The 17,187-nt window shown below is 63.2% G+C and overlaps 1 protein-coding gene across 1 annotated transcript in view; it reads right to left on the reverse strand.

Annotated features, from left to right (window-relative positions):
* Positions 1-17,187, reverse strand: part of TGFA (transforming growth factor alpha) — an 80,935-nt gene that overhangs the window by 9,637 nt on the left and 54,111 nt on the right. The window contains exon 3 of the mRNA XM_041754124.1: positions 7,848-7,968. Within this exon, the coding sequence (XP_041610058.1) occupies positions 7,848-7,968 (121 nt within the window). The remainder of the gene's footprint in view (positions 1-7,847; positions 7,969-17,187) is intronic.

Here is a 17,187-nt window from a genome sequence, read left to right on the forward strand (position 1 = left end):
TCCGGCCGATGCGCACAAGGTGGCCATCCTGCCCCGCGCCCCGCTCCTCCGGGAAGCCGCGTCTCTTACTCCCAACAGTCACGCACGCAGGTGAGGCGGGGGCTGCTTAGGGACGAGGGGGTGGGGGGCTGCCAGGGTTAAGACCTAATGATCCCCCAGGGAGGTGACCTCTCTGGGGTCCTGCCACGGTCTTCATGGCGCGGAGGGCAACCTGGGGCACTGCTTTCGCGCCAAGCTCCGAGCCTCAGTGCAGAGGGAACGGCGGACGGCTTGGTCCCCTCGCTGCGGCACCACCAGTCGCCCGCCCCGGCTCCCTGGCTGCGCCATCCATCCCCATGCGCGGGAGACACAGCCCCGGCTGGCTCACCTGCTGCCGCCTCCCCCCGTCTTCCTCCCAGGGGAGCCCCCCCCCCGTTTGTGTGCCGGGCCCTTGCCAGCCCGCCCGGCCCCAAGCTGCCCCTGGAGGGGCTCCGGCTCGTTGGAAACCGTCGTGTCCACCGGCACGTCTCCGTCCCACACGGGCACAGCCGTGATCACGCACGTCTCAGCCTCAGGGGCTCAGGGAGCCCAGCGTGCACGTGGCGAGCACTGCCCCATGAGGCCCGGGGGACGCGGCTGCACCCGACCACGACCCTGTGGGTCCCGGCCTGGGCACGCTCGGGGAAGAGTGAGCGGGTCCTCACCCCGAGCGGCCGACTGCGGCAGGGGCGCGAGAGCTGCCGGCCACGGTCCTCGGGTCCCTCCACCCAGGCCTGAGACCCGGTGGCTTGGAGAAAAGGCCAGAGGTAACGGTGAGGAGGCGGAGGCAGGAGCCACCCACCACGAGGGCCTCCTAGCGACATCCAGGTTGGCTGCGCGCTGCCGTCGCCTCGGGAGCCCGACGCCACCCCCAGGTCCGGGCCGCGGCGTCAGAACCCGCGGGCCACAGTTAACGCGTCCTGGCCGCGGGGTGGGGGGGTCCTGCCTCCTGCCCGCCCGATGCCCGTGGTCATGGCGATGCTGCCAGGTGCTTTTTTATGAGGTTGGGAAAAGAAAAGGTTGGTGACGTACCTTTATTTTTCAAAAAAAAAAAAAAAAAAAAAAACCAACTTCCCAAGGTTCTACTGACACGAGGCTTGATTGTGCCGGTTATTCCAGGGACAAGTCTCACGAGGAGGGGAAGAGTCACTGAGCCGGGTCACGAAGGAATCGCTCTGACCCAGCGGCCGTCCCTCCTTGACCGCAAGCCGGCCCCGGTTCCTGCCCGACTGCGTGGTGGAACCCGCGGGAAGACGTGGAGGATGCCAGGGCCGAGGCCACCCCAGAGGCTCCGCCAGCAGGACTGCGCCCCGGGGAGTCTAGGATGCACCCGGCGGAGAACCACTGAGGCACTGGTGTGACTGAAGCACGCAGGTCAGGACCCGGCAACCCAGACCTGCCGCGTCCCTCCGTCCGTCCGTCCGTCCGTCCCTCTCTGGACCCTTCCCCAGGGCGGTGCCTGCACAATGGGCCGCCCCACGCCAGGCGCAGGACAAGGGGCAGAATCTGAACCCAACAGCAGCTGTTTTATCACGAGCGGCAACGGAGAGCGCGTAAGGTGGAGCATTTTCTCACATCCTTTGACCGGCTTCACCCGTGTGCCGTGGGTTTTACCAAACGCAGACCCTGGAATGCCGTTTCGTCTTCCTGATTCTGCAACGAGGCCTTGGGATCCCGTTCAGGCTTTTTACCCCCCAAATAACCAAAACGAAAGCCGCGTACAAGGAAGGGAAAAGGAGGCCGCGGGGGCCGCAGAGGAAGGCAGTGGCTCCGGCCGGGGGGCCCCGAGGCCTTGTCATTTTTGTTCCCCCGTCAAGATGGCTTTGGTGCTTCTCCTAGGAGCAAACTGTGGCTGGAGGCCTCCCCGCGTGAACAAGAAGAGAGAAATGATCCTCGAGGCGCCTTTTCTGTCCCCCCGGCGCGGGCCCGCGTGCGAGCCTTGCCGTCCGCAGACGTGCTCTCTTTCCCGGGTCACAAGGCTCTTTTCCAATTTCCAAGGAACATGATGATGCCTAGAGGGCTACGCTCCCAAACGCTTTCTTTCTTTTTTCTTATAAATTTTCTCCAACTGGAAAAGGAACGTTTCTATGCAAACTGGGAAGTGCATATATTACAATAAAGCGGGGAAAAAAAGAAAAAGCCCACACTCGTTGACCCCACGTCCCCTGGGGGCAAACTGACATGTTCCCTTTTGAGCTATTTCTATGTAGTTTTTAATACGGTCATTTCTTTCTTTCTTTTTTTTTTTTTTGCAGTCTTGTCTCGCCATGTCATTTCCATCTCGTCACCACGTCGTTAGAGGACTGGGAGGTCGTTTCAAATGTCGCACATCGATGTGTGTCCCAAACCCTTCCGGCTCAGGCCGTATCCAGCTCTGGCATCACGGACCCCGACAGGCCGTCACCCGACTGTACGCGCCTCTGTTTGGGCTGCAGACGATGTGCGCGGGACAGGGCCCCGCAACGGGACGCCTCACGGAACAGACCGTGGAGCCACACGGGCTCGAGGCCCGTTCGTCGCCTGGTGCCTGCGAGGCCCTGGGGTGCGCTCCTGCTGGGGGCAGCGCGGGAGTGAGGACGCGCCCCTTCTCCAGGCCTACGGATGGCACGACCTCGTGACTTCTTCCCGTATTTTTTACACCCAATGTGGAGCTTGAACTCAAGACCCCGAGATCAAGAGTCGCAGGCCCTGCCAACGGAGCCGCCCGGCGACCCAACGTCGACTGCGTGGCCCCTGCACCGCCCGCCGCCCGCCAGGACGTAGATCTGCGCCACGTGGCTCGGGTCCCGCCTGCCCGCACCTCCACCTCGCACTCCCCTCCTCGGTGGCGTCGCAGCTGGCCGGGGCGGAGGGCACGTCCCCGCACGACGCTGGCCTCTGTGCGGAGCCCCCGACAACGTGCCCGGCCTGGCCCACGGGGCAGGGTTCCTTTGGCTCAGCAACCCATGTTTGCTGCGGGAACGTGAAGTTGGGGTTCAGGCACCGCAGAGCACGTCGCAGGAGGGAAGCCGCGGACCGGCTGCCACGGGCTGAGCCCCGGGAACCCTCGGGACAGGTCACCTGGGCGTCTTTCTCCGACGGTTCTCCGACGGTTCTCCGTTGTTCCAAGGCCCCGCGGGCAGCGGCCCCCGGGCTGAGTGTGCCCCGGGGAAAGGCCGTGCAAGTCCCGACCCCGCACTCCTGGGGCTTTGCTGTCCTTGGAAATCCGTTCCCGCGTGCTCCTGCTGTCCCCGTGGGGACCTACTGAAGGAAGCCGCAAGCGCCGCCCGCGGTTCAGCCAAAACGTGGGGCCCAAGGACTTCGCTCACCACCGACGGCTGCGTCTGACGTCTGCCGGGTTGTGTGCTCTGACTCCAGCTCACACTTCGGGGTGAGACGTCATTCCAGGTTCTCCGGAATCCTGAAGACCGTCCTTCTCATAGAAAACAGGGCTGAGGCACGACAGTAGCTTAGAAGGAGCCCCCGCTTCTTCGATTATGATCTCGGGTCACTACGGGCCTTTATAAGGCCGTGACGCGGCCGGCCGGCCTCGAAGGAAGGCTGGTTGTAGTGGCCCGAGTGAGTGTCAGCAACCCAAGGGGCGGTTCACGCAAGCGGGGACAGAAGGTTCCGCTCTCGGCCCAGACTGGGAGTTCCCGCTCTGGGGGGGATTAGTTATCCCAGTCTTCTAGGAACTGCAGACACAAGGGTCCGTGGCATCGTCCCGTCCCCACCAGGCGTCCAAGCTCACACGGTGAGCAGAGTGGGTCAGGGCCCACACCCGCATCAGCACGGGGCAGTGGGGAGCCATGGGGGTGAGACCCGGGGAGGGTGAACTGGGACGGGACGGGATGGGGATGGGGTGGCGATGGGACAGGGACAGGGATGGGATGGGGACGGGGATGGGATGAGGACGGGGATGGGACTGGGATAGGGATGGGGACGGGTATGGGATGGGTATGGGATGGGGACGGGGATGGGACAGGGACGGGGATGGGATGGGGACAGGGATGGGACTGGGATAGGGACGGGGACGGGTATGGGATGGGGACAGGGACGGGATGGGTATGGGATGGGGACAGGGATGGGATGGGGACGGGTATGGGATTGGGATAGGGATGGGGATGGGTATGGGATGGGGACAGGGATGGGATGGGGACGGGTGTGGGATGGGGACAGGGATGGGATGGGGACGGGTGTGGGATGGGGATGGGGACAGGTATGGGATGGGGACAGGGATGGGATGGGGACGGGGATGGGATGGGGACAGGGATGGGATGGGGATGGGTATGGGATGGGGACAGGGACGGGATGGGTATGGGATGGGGACAGGGATGGGATGGGGATGGGGATGGGATGGGGATGGGGACCAGTATGGGATGGGTATCGGATGGGGATGGGTATGGGATGGGGACAGGGATGGGATGGGGACGGGTGTGGGATGGGGATGGGGATGGGTATGGGATGGGGACAGGGATGGGATGGGGACGGGTATGGGATGGGGACAGGGATGGGATGGGGATGGGTATGGGATGGGGACAGGGACGGGATGGGTATGGGATGGGGACAGGGATGGGATGGGGATGGGGATGGGATGGGGATGGGGACCAGTATGGGATGGGGATGGGATGGGGATGGGTATGGGATGGGGATAGGGATGGGATGCGGACGGGTGTGGGATGGGGATGGGGATGGGGATGGGGACCGGTATGGGATGGGGACGGGATGGGGACGGGGATGGGATGGCGACAGGTATGGGATGGGGATGGGATGGGGACAGGTATGGGATGGGGACGGGATGGGGATGGGATGGGGATGGGCATGGGGATGGAGATGGGGATGGGATGGGGATGGGATGGGGACGGGGACTGGGACAGTTTCAGGGACGTGATAGGATGGGGACAGAGATGGGATGGGATGGGGATGGGATGGGGACAGGGTGGTGGGTCAGTGAAACTTGACCTCTGGGGATCCCTGGGGGGCTCAGCAGTTTAGCGCCACCTTCGGCCCAGGGCATGATCCTGGAGACCCAGGATCGAGTCCCACATCGGGCTCCCTGCATGGAGCCTGCTCCTCCCTCTGCTTGTATCTCCCTCTCTCTCTCTCTCTCTCTCTCTCTTTTCTCTCATGAATAAATAAATAAAATCTTAAAAAAGAAAAAAAAAAGAAACTTGACCTCTGAAATGCCGGTAACTTCCTGCAACTCCTCAAGGACGACGCAGATCGTCCCCTGCTGCCACGTAGAACACACCTGTGGCCCGATTACCGCCCTGAGCTGCCAAGTTCTGCTGGGGAAACTGAGGTCAGGCGGCGCTCAGTGCTCGCAGGGCTGTGCCTCCCGACAGGTGGTCGGGCCTTTCCGAACCACACGGATGGCCCGGCTGTTTCTGGAGATCCCGCGCTTGCCGGGTGGTCCGGGTGGAGGGCTGGGGGGCGACCCCGACGTCCCTGTGTGCGCGGCGGGCAGACGCCAATGCCCCTCTTGGAAACAGAAGAGCCTAGTGATTCGAGACATTCAAGAGCAAGACTGAGCTGAGCGAATGTCGAGATCCCGTCGGCGTCCTGCAGCGACGTGGGACCGGGGCCGCGTCCGCCCGGCAGCTGGAAGCCGGGGGAGGCACCTGCGTGGGCGGCCTCGTCTCTCCGGGGCACACGGGGCCCCTTAGGCATGTGCTGTCATGGGAGCTGCCCCGGGGCGTCCCGGGCGACCGGCTGAGCTCGCTCCTGGGGGACAGCGGCTGGGGCTTAGCACAGGTGACTCCATCGGGGACCTGCCGTCTCTTTGTTTAAACAGGTGAGCTTTTAGGGCCAAACAGAGATCCACGTGGGGCAGGAGCTAAGAACACGGGTTTGGGGGCTGGAATCGAGCAGACTGAACCCTCAGCTCAGCCATTTAGCAACTCGGGGGCCCTGGGCCGACGGCTTCCGTGGGGCCGCCGGCTTCCGTGGGGCCGCCCAGGCGGTCGTCTATGCAGCAAGCACAAGGATTCCCAGTCGAGAAGGGGGCCGTGAGGACTCCGTGCGGCCCTGCACGCGGGCGCGGGGAGCCAGGCCCCACATGCAGCTACGGCTTTTCCAGAAAGCTCGTGATTAGTAACATTTACAGCGTGAACGGGGGTGGGGGCGGCGGGGGCTCAGGCGTCCTGACTGTGAACACGCAGTGCTGTGTAGACGTGGTGGACGGTGAGCTCCCCGGGCTTCCAGAATGAAGAGGACAAAACCCCCGGGCCCCCGCCTTCAGAGGTGACCGCCCGCTGCCGGGGCTCCGCCGCCATGGACGGTGCTGCTCGGGCACATCGGATGACCCGCTCCCGGCGGGCGGCTCTCGAAGCACTTGTGGCAGCCCCGGCCGGTGCGGAAGGCGCCGGGGAGGAACTGAGCTGAAACTTGGTCCCAACGCGGCAGGGACTCGCCGTCTTTCTCCAAAGAGGAGCCTCCGCCGCGCAGCTGGGTGCGCTGGGCGCTACCGAAGGGCCCACGGTCCCCACCGAGGGTCCCCGCCGATGCTCCCGGCCGCACCGGGGCTTCCTGGGCCACCGCGGCCTTTGTGGGCTCGAGCGTCCGGCACACACTGCGCTGCTGACAACCCGGTGCCGTCAGCCCCCGGGGGCCCTTGCGTGTAACTTAATAGAAATGGTGACCCCGAGTAATCGTCCTCATCGTCGTCCTGCTTTGTATTCACGGGCTGGGGACGGAGGCCACGGCCGGGTCAGCCCCCCGGTGAGGCTCCAGGCCCCGCCCGCGTCCATACAGCTGCGCCTCCGGAGGACAGAAGCACAGTATGGGGTGGGCGGACGCACCCGCGGCACCGAGGCTGGGAGCTCCTGCTCTGCGACCCGGGCGCGACCTCTGTGCCCGACTCGTGGGGTCCTGATGGGGACGTGTGGCCGAGCCCACGGAGCGGGACTGGACCGGGTCCGCAGAAGCGCAGGGCCCAGATCCTAGCTCCTGCTGACGTTGTAGCGTCCCTCACTGGTTCTGTGACGCTGGACCGGGCAACGGCTGCCTTTCTACCAGTTGTGACCCACGGAAAGGGCGGCGACCGCACGATGGGTGGCTTCCCACGGGGGCGGGGGGCGGGTTTTGTTCCCTCCCACCTCCAGGGGCCACCTGGAGGCTCTCGATGGCGGCAACTGTGAGGCGGGGGCGCCGGTGCCGAGCGGGTGGGGGCCGGGCTGCCGTCCCTGGACGCCCCGGAGGGCCCGGAGCCCGCAGCTGAGGACTGCCGCCCCCCGGGGGTTCTACACGGCAGACGGACAGACGGCGCTTCTTAGACACCCCTTCCCCAGACCAGCGTGGACCCCCCGCCTAGAGAACACAGGCCCCGGCCTCCGACTTGTCTCCAGTGTCGTCTCCCCGCTGGAGCCACCGCAGGTCCCCCGACGCCCAGGCCTGGGGCGCCTCCCCGTCCTGTCCTCCCCGCCGGGCAAACCCCACCGGCCGTTCAGGGAAGCTTCCCTCAAGAGCCCGGGCACGGGCGCCGAGCACGGAGAGCCCCGGGCCCCCACCCCGCGCCCCGCCCTCCGGAAGCCCCAATGAGGGGATTACGCCTGGAGCCTGGACCCGGGGCTTTTCAGAGTCGGCCGAACCCAGGTGTGACCCCGGGTGCTTGTTACAGATGCAGATCCCCAGGCTCCCACCCGCCCCCGCTCCCCGGCGACCCCGGGGTCCCGCCACTGGAATCCGGAGCTTCAACCCCAGGCTTTGAAGCAGGTGTCGCTCAGCCTGCTGTGCAGACCACTCCCCCCCCAGCTCCTGGCTGAGGCGCGTGGTGGGGCTATCCCCGTTCCTCCCACGGGCTGCAGGGACGCCCCCGGCCCTGGGACCTCGGGACAGCAGGGGACACTTACATGCACGCGGGCTTGTCCTCCTGCACCAGAAACCTGCAGGTTCCATGGAAGCAGAACTGGCTGTGGGAGTCCGGGCAGTCGTTGAAGTGGGACACCACCGCGGCGGCCACGGGCGGGCGTGCTGCGGAGAGAAGGACATGCGGCTCAGACCCACGGCCCCCGCCCCGCTCCCCCGCACGGGGTCCTCGGCGCTCCCCGTCTCCGGGGCCGGGTCCGCGGGCACCGGCCCCTCGTGCCTCCCCGCAGGGTGCACCGTGCCCCTACCATGTCGAACACTGGACGGACTCTCCGAGGGACCCAGCGTTTAGGGCCTGCCCTGCGCCACCGCACCTCAACTTTTGCAAAGCGACAGCGAGCTTCGTTTCAAGAGAGCCTTCCCAGAACCGCGTTTCAGAGGCAAGAAGCCAGAAGGCAGTCACGGGCGGCGCCTGACCCCCGAGGTGAGGCCGAGCGGCAACAGGGGATGGCGCGAAAGGGCCTCGGGGTGCGTTACCCTAAGTGAAATAGGTGCGGTTCCAACGTGGTTTGTAGAGGACGAGCCCGTGGCTGACGTAGGCAACAGCTCAGGTAGGCGAGGAGGCGCCGGGGCCGGGAGGGGCCTGGAGCCCAGGAGCCCAGGGGAGCAGCACAGACACACGCGGGAGGCCGGGCGTGGGGAGGGCGGCCCCCCTGGGAGCCCCTGGAGCCTGGAGAGCCAAGGTCACACCCTGGAGCCCCTTGGAGAGCAAGGTCACGCCCTGCTCCTGGACCTACTGAATCAGGGTCTTGGGGAGGCGCCCAAGGACCTGTGACAGGCTCTCTAGGGGATTTTTCTTTTTAAGATTTTGTTTATTTGAGAGAGAAAGATAAAGAGGATAAGCAGGGGGAGCAGCAGGCAGAGGCAAAGGGAGGAGCAGAGGGCCTGATGCAGGACTCGATCCCAGGACCCGGGATCACGACCCGAGCAGAAGGCAGATGCTCAACCGCTGAGCCCCCCAGTGCCTCCAGGTGATTTCCTGTGAATCAGGTTTGTTGAGGTGGGATCACGGTAGGTTCGCAGGTGCGCCAGGGACCGTGCTGCACAGGGACGGGAGGCCCGGCTTGTGTCACATGCGGAACATTGTTCAGAGACAAAGGCCTCTCAGAAGAGCAAGGGGAACCCTTGTGGTGGCAGGTCACGACCCAGGTGCTCACGACCCAGGTGCTCACGACCTGGTGGCAGGAAGGCCTGCGCTGCGCCACCGCCCTTTGTGGCCCGGGGTCAGGTCCAAGGCCACCCACGAGGACGAGTCTGGATCTGCCCTCCGGGACACGGCTCTCCAGGGCCCTCGGGCAAGGACAAGGCCCCACCCTGCGTTCCCGGTAGCCCGGCCCTGTGGACGCTTGGCCACGGCTCATAGAGGACCCGAGGGTCTCTACCAACATGGGGTCATAAAGGGAGGGGCACAGGTGAGTGAGATGGAGAAGGGAAGGGAAGGGGGGCAGAGGGGGACAGATGCAGGCCCAGCAACAGAGAAGGAGCCACCAGGCCAACGGCGTTGGGGGGCGGGGGGGCGGACAGGGGCAGGAGAGGTCATGCAGGTGCGGTGGCCCCAGGGCACCCAGAGCCCAGCCCCGCCCCAGCCTGGGAAGCAGGGTGCACACACTCAGGCTTGGCTTCGGCTCTGTCCTCCCCCCAGGGCTCCACGTGTCCCACCTCCTGGAGACAGAGCAGGATGCAAGCCCCGTGCAAGCCTCATGCAAGCCCTGCGTGGCCCTGAGGCCTGGAGCCGGGCGACGAGCAAGGCCTGCCTGCAGCCCACGCACACTGGCTCCGCGGCGCGGGGTCAGGGACCTGGAGGATGGGCCCTGGGTGCCCCTCAGCCGCGGCGGCCCTGAAACATGTTCATCTTCACACCATTTCTCTGGATGACGGAGCCACGACGGCGCTAGAGACCTTTGCTGACTGTCGGAGCCCGTGTGAGGTGCGAGCGCCGCTTCCTCCGGTTGCTGTGCTGCACCCCAGGGTCCACAGGGGGAGGCCCTGCCGCCCCGAAGGCCCATGTGTGTCCCGTGTGTGCCCGTGCAGGGCCCTGATGGGCACTGGGCGCGCGGGGGGTGGGGGCGAAGCCCAGGTGGGGGCGCGGTGGGCTTGCTCTCCTCCAGGCCCGGGGCTGGTCCCAGCCAAAGCTTTTGGAACCGACCCAGCGACCGACCCAGCGCCGACCCTGCGCGACCCCACCTGGAGTTGCCGAGGGCGCGGCCTGTGCACATCGCTGCAGACGTCTCTCGGGGGAGCCGCAGAGCTGAGCCTGGGGACCCCGCACCCGGCCATGGGCCTGGGGCCTGCTTCACAGTGAAGGGCGTCTGCAGCTGCAACCCGGGCACAAGGCGCAGGGACCCGACGGGGCGGGGGGGGGGGCTCCCCGGCTCGGCAGGGCCAAGCCAGCCATCCTGTGGTTCCCAGGCAGCGGGGTGGGCACCGGGCCGTCGGGGGGCCCTCACCGGGCTCTCTGGGCTGCTCGGGGCAGCTCCCCGCTCTGTGTCCCGGTGCCCGGGGTCGCGGACACGTCCCCACGGCAAAGCTCCCTCTACAGCCACCCCATCCCTCCCTCCAGGACCGGGGCTGACCTCGCCACAGTTTACTGCGGACACCGGGCTCTTTAGTAGGAACTTCCAGCCGAGGTTCCTGACCTGCGACCAAACGTTTTCTCCTCAGACACTGAGGCAAAACCCCGTAAGGCTCCTGGAACGTCCTGGAGGAAGGGCCGTGGGCTCCCTGAGTGAGGCCAGGAGTGGGCGAGCAGCCGCGGCAGGTGAGCGGGGAGGGGGGCGCACACAGATGCCGCGGACCCAGGGCCTCTCGCCCCGGCCGGGCTCCGTTCTGGGCCGGGGGGCTCGCCTCGGGCCAGCAGTCGCCCCACTGGACGGGGTAGAGACGCGTCCCTAGGCCTCGAGGGCACAGTGAGCATCCGGGAGATGGCAGGCGTCCCGAGGGCGAAGGGCATCGTCAGGAGTGAGCGTGGGGACGCTGCTGGCCTTCTCCGCGGAGAGGAGGGCCCTGGGAAGGGGCCGGGTTTCCTGCGGCTGCGGGACTGGGCCGAGCCAGGGGACGGCTGGGACGTGGGCAGCGGGAGTCCCAGAGCGCGGAGGAGGCGTCCCGGCCGCCTTACAGGGGAGGGCAAGCTCCCGTCCCAGGGCACTGGCCTGTCCCACGCCATCATCCGGCCTGTTCGTTAGAACCGAGAGCAGGGGATGCTTTAAAGACAGTGTGGGGAGCAGCCTGCAAACAGCTCAGGAGACGGGACATTCGCTTTTGGGAAGTGACGAAACGCAGCCCTCTCCGAGGCGCTGGGCCCACGGGGGCTGTGCTGGGCGCAGGGGAGGCCGGGCCACTTCTGGGCGTCGTCCCACCCACGCTCCTCAACCTCCTGACGGCAACGCCTGTGCCGAAGGTGCGGGTTTCCCCGAACGCAAGTTATGGGCCCTTCACCGACCTTCCGATGCTGTCTAAGCCTAACCTGGGTGCCTGCCCCCCGGTTTAGACCCTCTGCCCCGGGGCTCACCACGCGTCCTCCTGTTACATCTCCAGCCGGGCCGCGGGGTGAGCGCTACGTCCCTGCTCGGTGTGGGAACCTGCTCAAGGCAGCTGCCTGGGAGGCCCGGGACGCACCGACGGCACCTCTGACTCACGGGGCCGGGGGGCCGCGGAAAGCGAGGGTGCTGCCCCGGCCCGGGAAGGACGTGGGGCCGGCGCACGATCCGCGGGGCAGCCTAGGCAGCTCCGGGCAGCGGAGGGGACGCTTCCAGGAGGAGCACCCGGAGGCAGGACTGCTTCGGGGGCAGTGGGGAACATCTTATCTGCACACGGGAGTGGAGGACAGACGCGAGTGCACAAATCCTTTGCTGGGTGCACGCCCCGTAGGGCCTGGGCTTAGCGTTCGCAGCCCGGTGGGATCTTCTGAGGTCAGACTCCGCGGGTCCTAATGACGGTGACGGCGTCAACCGCGGCGACCGTTAGTGAGTTGTCTACGGCTGTCTACACCACTGCCCGCGCGGCATCCAGGGAGCTCCAGGTAATCCTCGCAAAGGTACTAGCCCGGTGTGCTACGGGGAGAAGCCAGAGCCAGGCCGGCTGTCGCTAAAGCTCTCGCTCTAACAGCAACCGTCGCTGGGGGGGGGGGGGGGGACACACAGAGAACGTGGGGGAGTCGGGGGTCAAGAAACCCTTAAGGGCACCTTGCGTCGGGAGGACACCTCTTCCATTTGAAGAACAGACAAATCAGGGATGAGCAGGAAACACGAAGTCCTAGGACTGTTCTAGAGGCAGAAGCGTGTCCAGTCCCACGGCAACAAGGCTGTACTCGGCACCGAGGCTTCAGGATCCCAGTCCGATCCCGGTCCTGGAGCCACGGGCCCACACCAGGGCGTCTCGCCTGACGACGTCCACACCCGTGCCAGGGCCGGCGTCCAGCTCGCCCTCGCTCCACAGTGACACGGCCCCGTCCCCAGAGCGCGTGGGGAGGGGCAGGGGGGTGAGGCGCCCCAGGAGTCCCCAGTCGGCGTCCCGGGTCCATCCCGGAGTAAAAGACGGGACAGAAGGGGGTACGCCCGCCCGCCCCCGCCCCCCACCGGCTCCCCGGGCTGCCCCTCCTTCGGCCTCGGCTTGTCCTCTCCCCGCCCGCCTCTGCCCCAGTCGGAAGCACAGAACCCATTACGGAAATTGCAGGTCACGATTTCGCTTTGAAGACCGAAAGGCGAACCCCCCCTCCGCCCGCCCCCGTCTCCTATTATTTAACGACTTGATTTCAAAGAGACAGAGCATTTCTTTCTTTCACGGCTTCCACCCAGAAAGCCCCTTATTCTAATTACATCCTCCTGGGGGCCAACAGCATCTGGAACCGCGCTGCAAGCTGCGCCGACGCTGACTGCGTTAGACGTCCAGCCCGTCAGCCAGCCTTGAAGCAGAACGGGAACGGCCCCGGGAACGGCCCCGGGAATGGGCGCGGGGTCCCGCTGGGGAATTCTGTCGGGCTTTGTTGAAGGAGCAGCCCCGATGGAGCCCAGGGCTGCCGGGCCCTCTGTCCCTCTGTTCTCCTCTTTACTAACGTCGGGATCTCGGGATCGCTAGGTAAGGGGGCTGGCAGGAAAGCCTCAGCTCACCCCTAGGAAAAACGCTTCCTGCTGTCGAGTCTTTGAGCCATAATCCCGTCAAGCCTTCCACCCTGAGTACATGTAATCACTACCCGGGTGACTGTTTTTCTAGAACATTCTATTCCCCCCGAGCTTTAGACAGATGCCTTTACAGTCGGCAGATGCGGTCTGGACGGATGGAAGATGCTCTTCATTTTAAGTGAGATTGAGGCACCCAGAGGTGAATTTAGGGCAAAGCTCCATAGCCCTAAAAACACAGACGTGGACGTGTGGACGTGCTTTGTCCCATGACCAACCAGTGTGTCTCTCATGAATAAATAAATAAAATATCTAAAAAAATCCGCCCCCCCCCCAAAAACAGCCCTACATACTACACTATAAAGATAATTAGAAGCTAAACGACTTTTATTTTTTATGGTTTTGCTCACGGGACTGTAGTTTTATAGGGAATTATCCTTAAGGATCTCGATTTGAATCTGCGTAAGAGAGATCACGTTCCTGACTCCTGTCTCATCATTAAAGGGGGATAAGAAAAATAAAATAAAAAATAAAGTAAAATAAAATAAAAATAAAGGGGGATAAGGTGGAGGGACACACAAAAGAAGCATCTAGGGAAGATGGAGGATGCTCAGATGAAGGGTGTCTAGTGAGGTGGGAGCTCAGGCTGGGCCTCTAGGCACCGAAGTAAATGCTCTTACCATCAACAAACCCCACAAAGAACGTGGCCTACATGAGCCGCTCTGTTTGCGGCTCATACACCCGCATCTTTTTTGTTTGTTTCGGTTGAAAGCCAACAGCAACGAAACCGGAGGCAGGGAATGGGGAGGAGGACGGGACCCGGAGCAGGGACCCCCCGGGGTTTCCCTAAACCCATGTCCCTTTCCCTGCCGGGCACGGAGATTACCCGTCCCAGCCTCTCTGGTAGGCGGGTGCGGCCCCATGACCAGACTGGGGCCGACGGATGTGAGCAGAAGCGCCGTGTGCTCCTCCATAAAAACCTCTGGGATCTGTCCTTCCGTCCCTAGCCGGTGGCGGAATGGGGGAGGATGGGAGCTCCCCCGGGGTGCACGTGGCCGGGCCGAGGCCGGGGACACCCGCACAGACTTGAAGGCAAGCAGGCACCAGCGGGCACCGGGGCCACCTCTCCGAGAGGCCTCCCACTCTCAGGCCGAGCCTGCGGTCGACCCGTGTCTGGGGGTGTCCGACGAGGACGAGACCCCATAACAAGTCACATCCTTCCCTCCCTTTCTCCCGTGTCCCTTCCGGGAACCGCTCACCGACGCCAACACGTCTTACGCTCAGAACCTGCAGCCGGCCTGGCCCCGGAGGCCTCCCCTCCGAAACCTCCGCTCTTGGGCTGAAAGTAGGTCCCGTCCGTTCTCCAGCTCAACCCGCACAAACCTCTACAGGGGAGCACAGTCTCGCAGTGGCCGGGGTGACCCAGGCCTGCTCTGAGTGGTTGTGGGGTCGGCCTGTGTAAGCGAGCACGGCGCGGGCGGAGCAAAGCCGGCTTCCCCGGGTCAAGGTCTGACCCTCGGATACGAGGCCGGACCCTGCTGCCGGGGCGAGGGAGAAGAGAGGAGGGAGAGCATCATCCCGGAAGCCGGGCGCGTCCTGCACGACGTGCACACCGGGCGACCCGCGCGCCGCTGCTCCCACCCCCACCAAACTCTCAGAAGTTTCTCCTGGAGGCTACTTGAAAAATGGGCACCTTGTCCCTTCTCCCCGCGGGCACCGCAGCCCAGGGCTGCTGGCGCTCCCGGAGTACCCTGGTGCCCCAGCCCCACCGGCCTACGTCCCTGGGGCTGCGTCCCCTCCCTGTCCTCCAGGTCTGCCCGGGTCCCAGGGAGGAACACTCCGCGCCAGTGTTCCTGCCCCTTCTCGGATCTAAAGGCTCTGCCTCCTATAAAGGTGGGAGTTCTTGGTTTAAGCCCCACAGGCTGAGTATAAACCAATCGTGTTGGACCTTTGTTCTTAAAAGGCGGAACGCTGGGGTTTTCCAGACACACCGAGGTCATTTGCTCTCTTGGTACCTTCTCCAAGCCACACTGGTTGCAGAACAAAGACCTTCTATTTCATCGAAACGCTTCTTTTCCATCAAAAGTAAAACCCGTGAAGCCCTGCAGCTAGCTCTGCCTGCTGCCTCAAGCCCCAGCCTTGGGCCCACGCAGAGCAAGCGCCTTCCGTCCACCTGCCGTCGGCTACCGAACGTGTGTCCGTGTGGCGATGGCCCGTGACGTCCAGTCTCCAGGGGGGTCCCCACGTCCTGGATCCGCGGCCCATGATGTCCCTCTCACCCCGTTGGGGGGCTGCACCCAGGAGGCTAGGCCAGAAGAGGCCCCGCGGCCTCTGCTTCGCACGTGCTTGCGCTGCCCCTGCCTCTCCGCGCCCACCCGGGGAAGCTGCCAGCGCCACAGGAGGTCCCGTGGTGGGAAATGGGGGCCTCTCACCCCAAGTTGGGTGAATGGGCCACGATCCGGCTTCCGCAAGCTTCCAGGTGGTGGGGGAGCCCCGGTCGGAGCCCCAACAACAACACCACTAACAGAAGCATTTACCAAAGGCGTCAGGGTGGCCTCTGTGCTAAGACTCCTACACGGACCATGTAGATTAATTCTTAGAAAACCCCTGTGACATCACAGTTCTATTATTATACCCATTTTGCAGATGGTGAATGTGGGTTTGGAGAAGTTTAGGGCCTCGCCCAAAGGCATGGAGCTAGAACAGGCGGAGAGGAGACCTAAAAGCAGGCAGCGTGACCTCAGAGCCCAGGCTCTGAAGCAGGAGGCCACGGGAACAGGACACAGCAGAAATACCACCTTCGACGATCTGATTTCCACACTAATTTAACTTAATTCTCCATCGATTTTGCCAGCGGTCCTGGAATGCTCCTGGGTTATATAAATGTGTGGTCACCTAAGGCCTCTCGCTTTTCTCCACACAATCTGCTGTCAGACGTGGCCTCCTATCCTTCCTAATTAAATCTCTCCCCTTTTCCCCCTAATTAAATCATTCTTAACCCAAATAGCGTTAAGCTCGTCACTGTTCAATTTAACCTGGTTGATTGGCTTTGGTCCAACGTTCTAGCAAAGGGCTTTTTCCTCTTTGAGCTTTTGTTCTATCATCGGACGCTCTGCGGGCTGGGGCTGCCCGTCGTCTCTGCCTTCCAGCTCTTTCTTCAATTTGTTCTTGGAATTCTCACTGGGAGCGGGACATAAATCCCGCAGGCACACCGCAGGCTCCCCAGGTCACTGCGAGTGCAGCAGTGGACACCTTCTGGGATGTTCTGGCTGAAAACTTCCTGACCTTCCTGAAGGCTCCCCGGTGAACCCGGGCAGGCTATGCCTGGGGGTCCGGTCATTTCCGGAGGTCCCTGTCGTTGCTCCGCTTTGCTGACCAGCCACCCTTCCCACTCCCATTTCTCCAGCTTGTCCTACTGAATACTTATTTTTGTCACGTGCTTTGCTGAAATCAGACTGTATCTTCTCGATAGCATGACCCTGGCAGCAGGATTTCCTTAATCAGTCCTATAATGCTGCAAAAAAAAAAAAAAAAAAAAAGAAAAGAAAAGAAGGTCGCTCTAACTCCTTTTTGGTGGGTTCGTTCGGGGCCGAGTATCCACTCTCTGCTGCGACAGCTTGGTCTACGGTTTCCTTCAGAGAATCATCAGGTTTTATCCTCCATAGTCTACAGACTCTTCAGGTGTTTCCACTTCATGTCAGAAACATATTTGCCTTTTTCCACCTTCCGAGCAGTTTTCATATTTGCTACTATTTCTTAAAAAAATCACCAACAGGGGTGGAATGATCTTTGCTACGACTTTCCTCGGTATCCTGAGGTGTTATTCATTGTACCCTTGAAAATAAACCCATTTATAGCATGAGGTGGTCTTTTACGAAGATCCTTGCTCACCTTCTGCCTCTTATTTACTTTGGCTTCATCCTCTCTTCGTCTGTCAAGGACCCTTCTCCTTGACAGAAGATATGAAGACAGAATCATAGTTAGGAGGAGCCTTTTCCTGGTTCTGCTCTAACCGTATTTGACCTGCCCCAAAGGATGGACCTACCCCTTCCCTTTTCACCTGCCTGTTCCCAAATATGGTTTTAAAATGCCCTTTACCTGTGTGTGGCCAACAGCCACGTGGGCAACCCTCGGGTTCTCCGTCCTTCAGTTTTCCGGACGTTCTCACGAACACCTGCCAGCACCCACAGTCACACCTGCCACCCAGGAA

This window comes from Vulpes lagopus, chromosome 5, assembly GCF_018345385.1.
Source record: "Vulpes lagopus strain Blue_001 chromosome 5, ASM1834538v1, whole genome shotgun sequence".
Lineage (NCBI taxonomy): Eukaryota > Metazoa > Chordata > Mammalia > Carnivora > Canidae > Vulpes > Vulpes lagopus.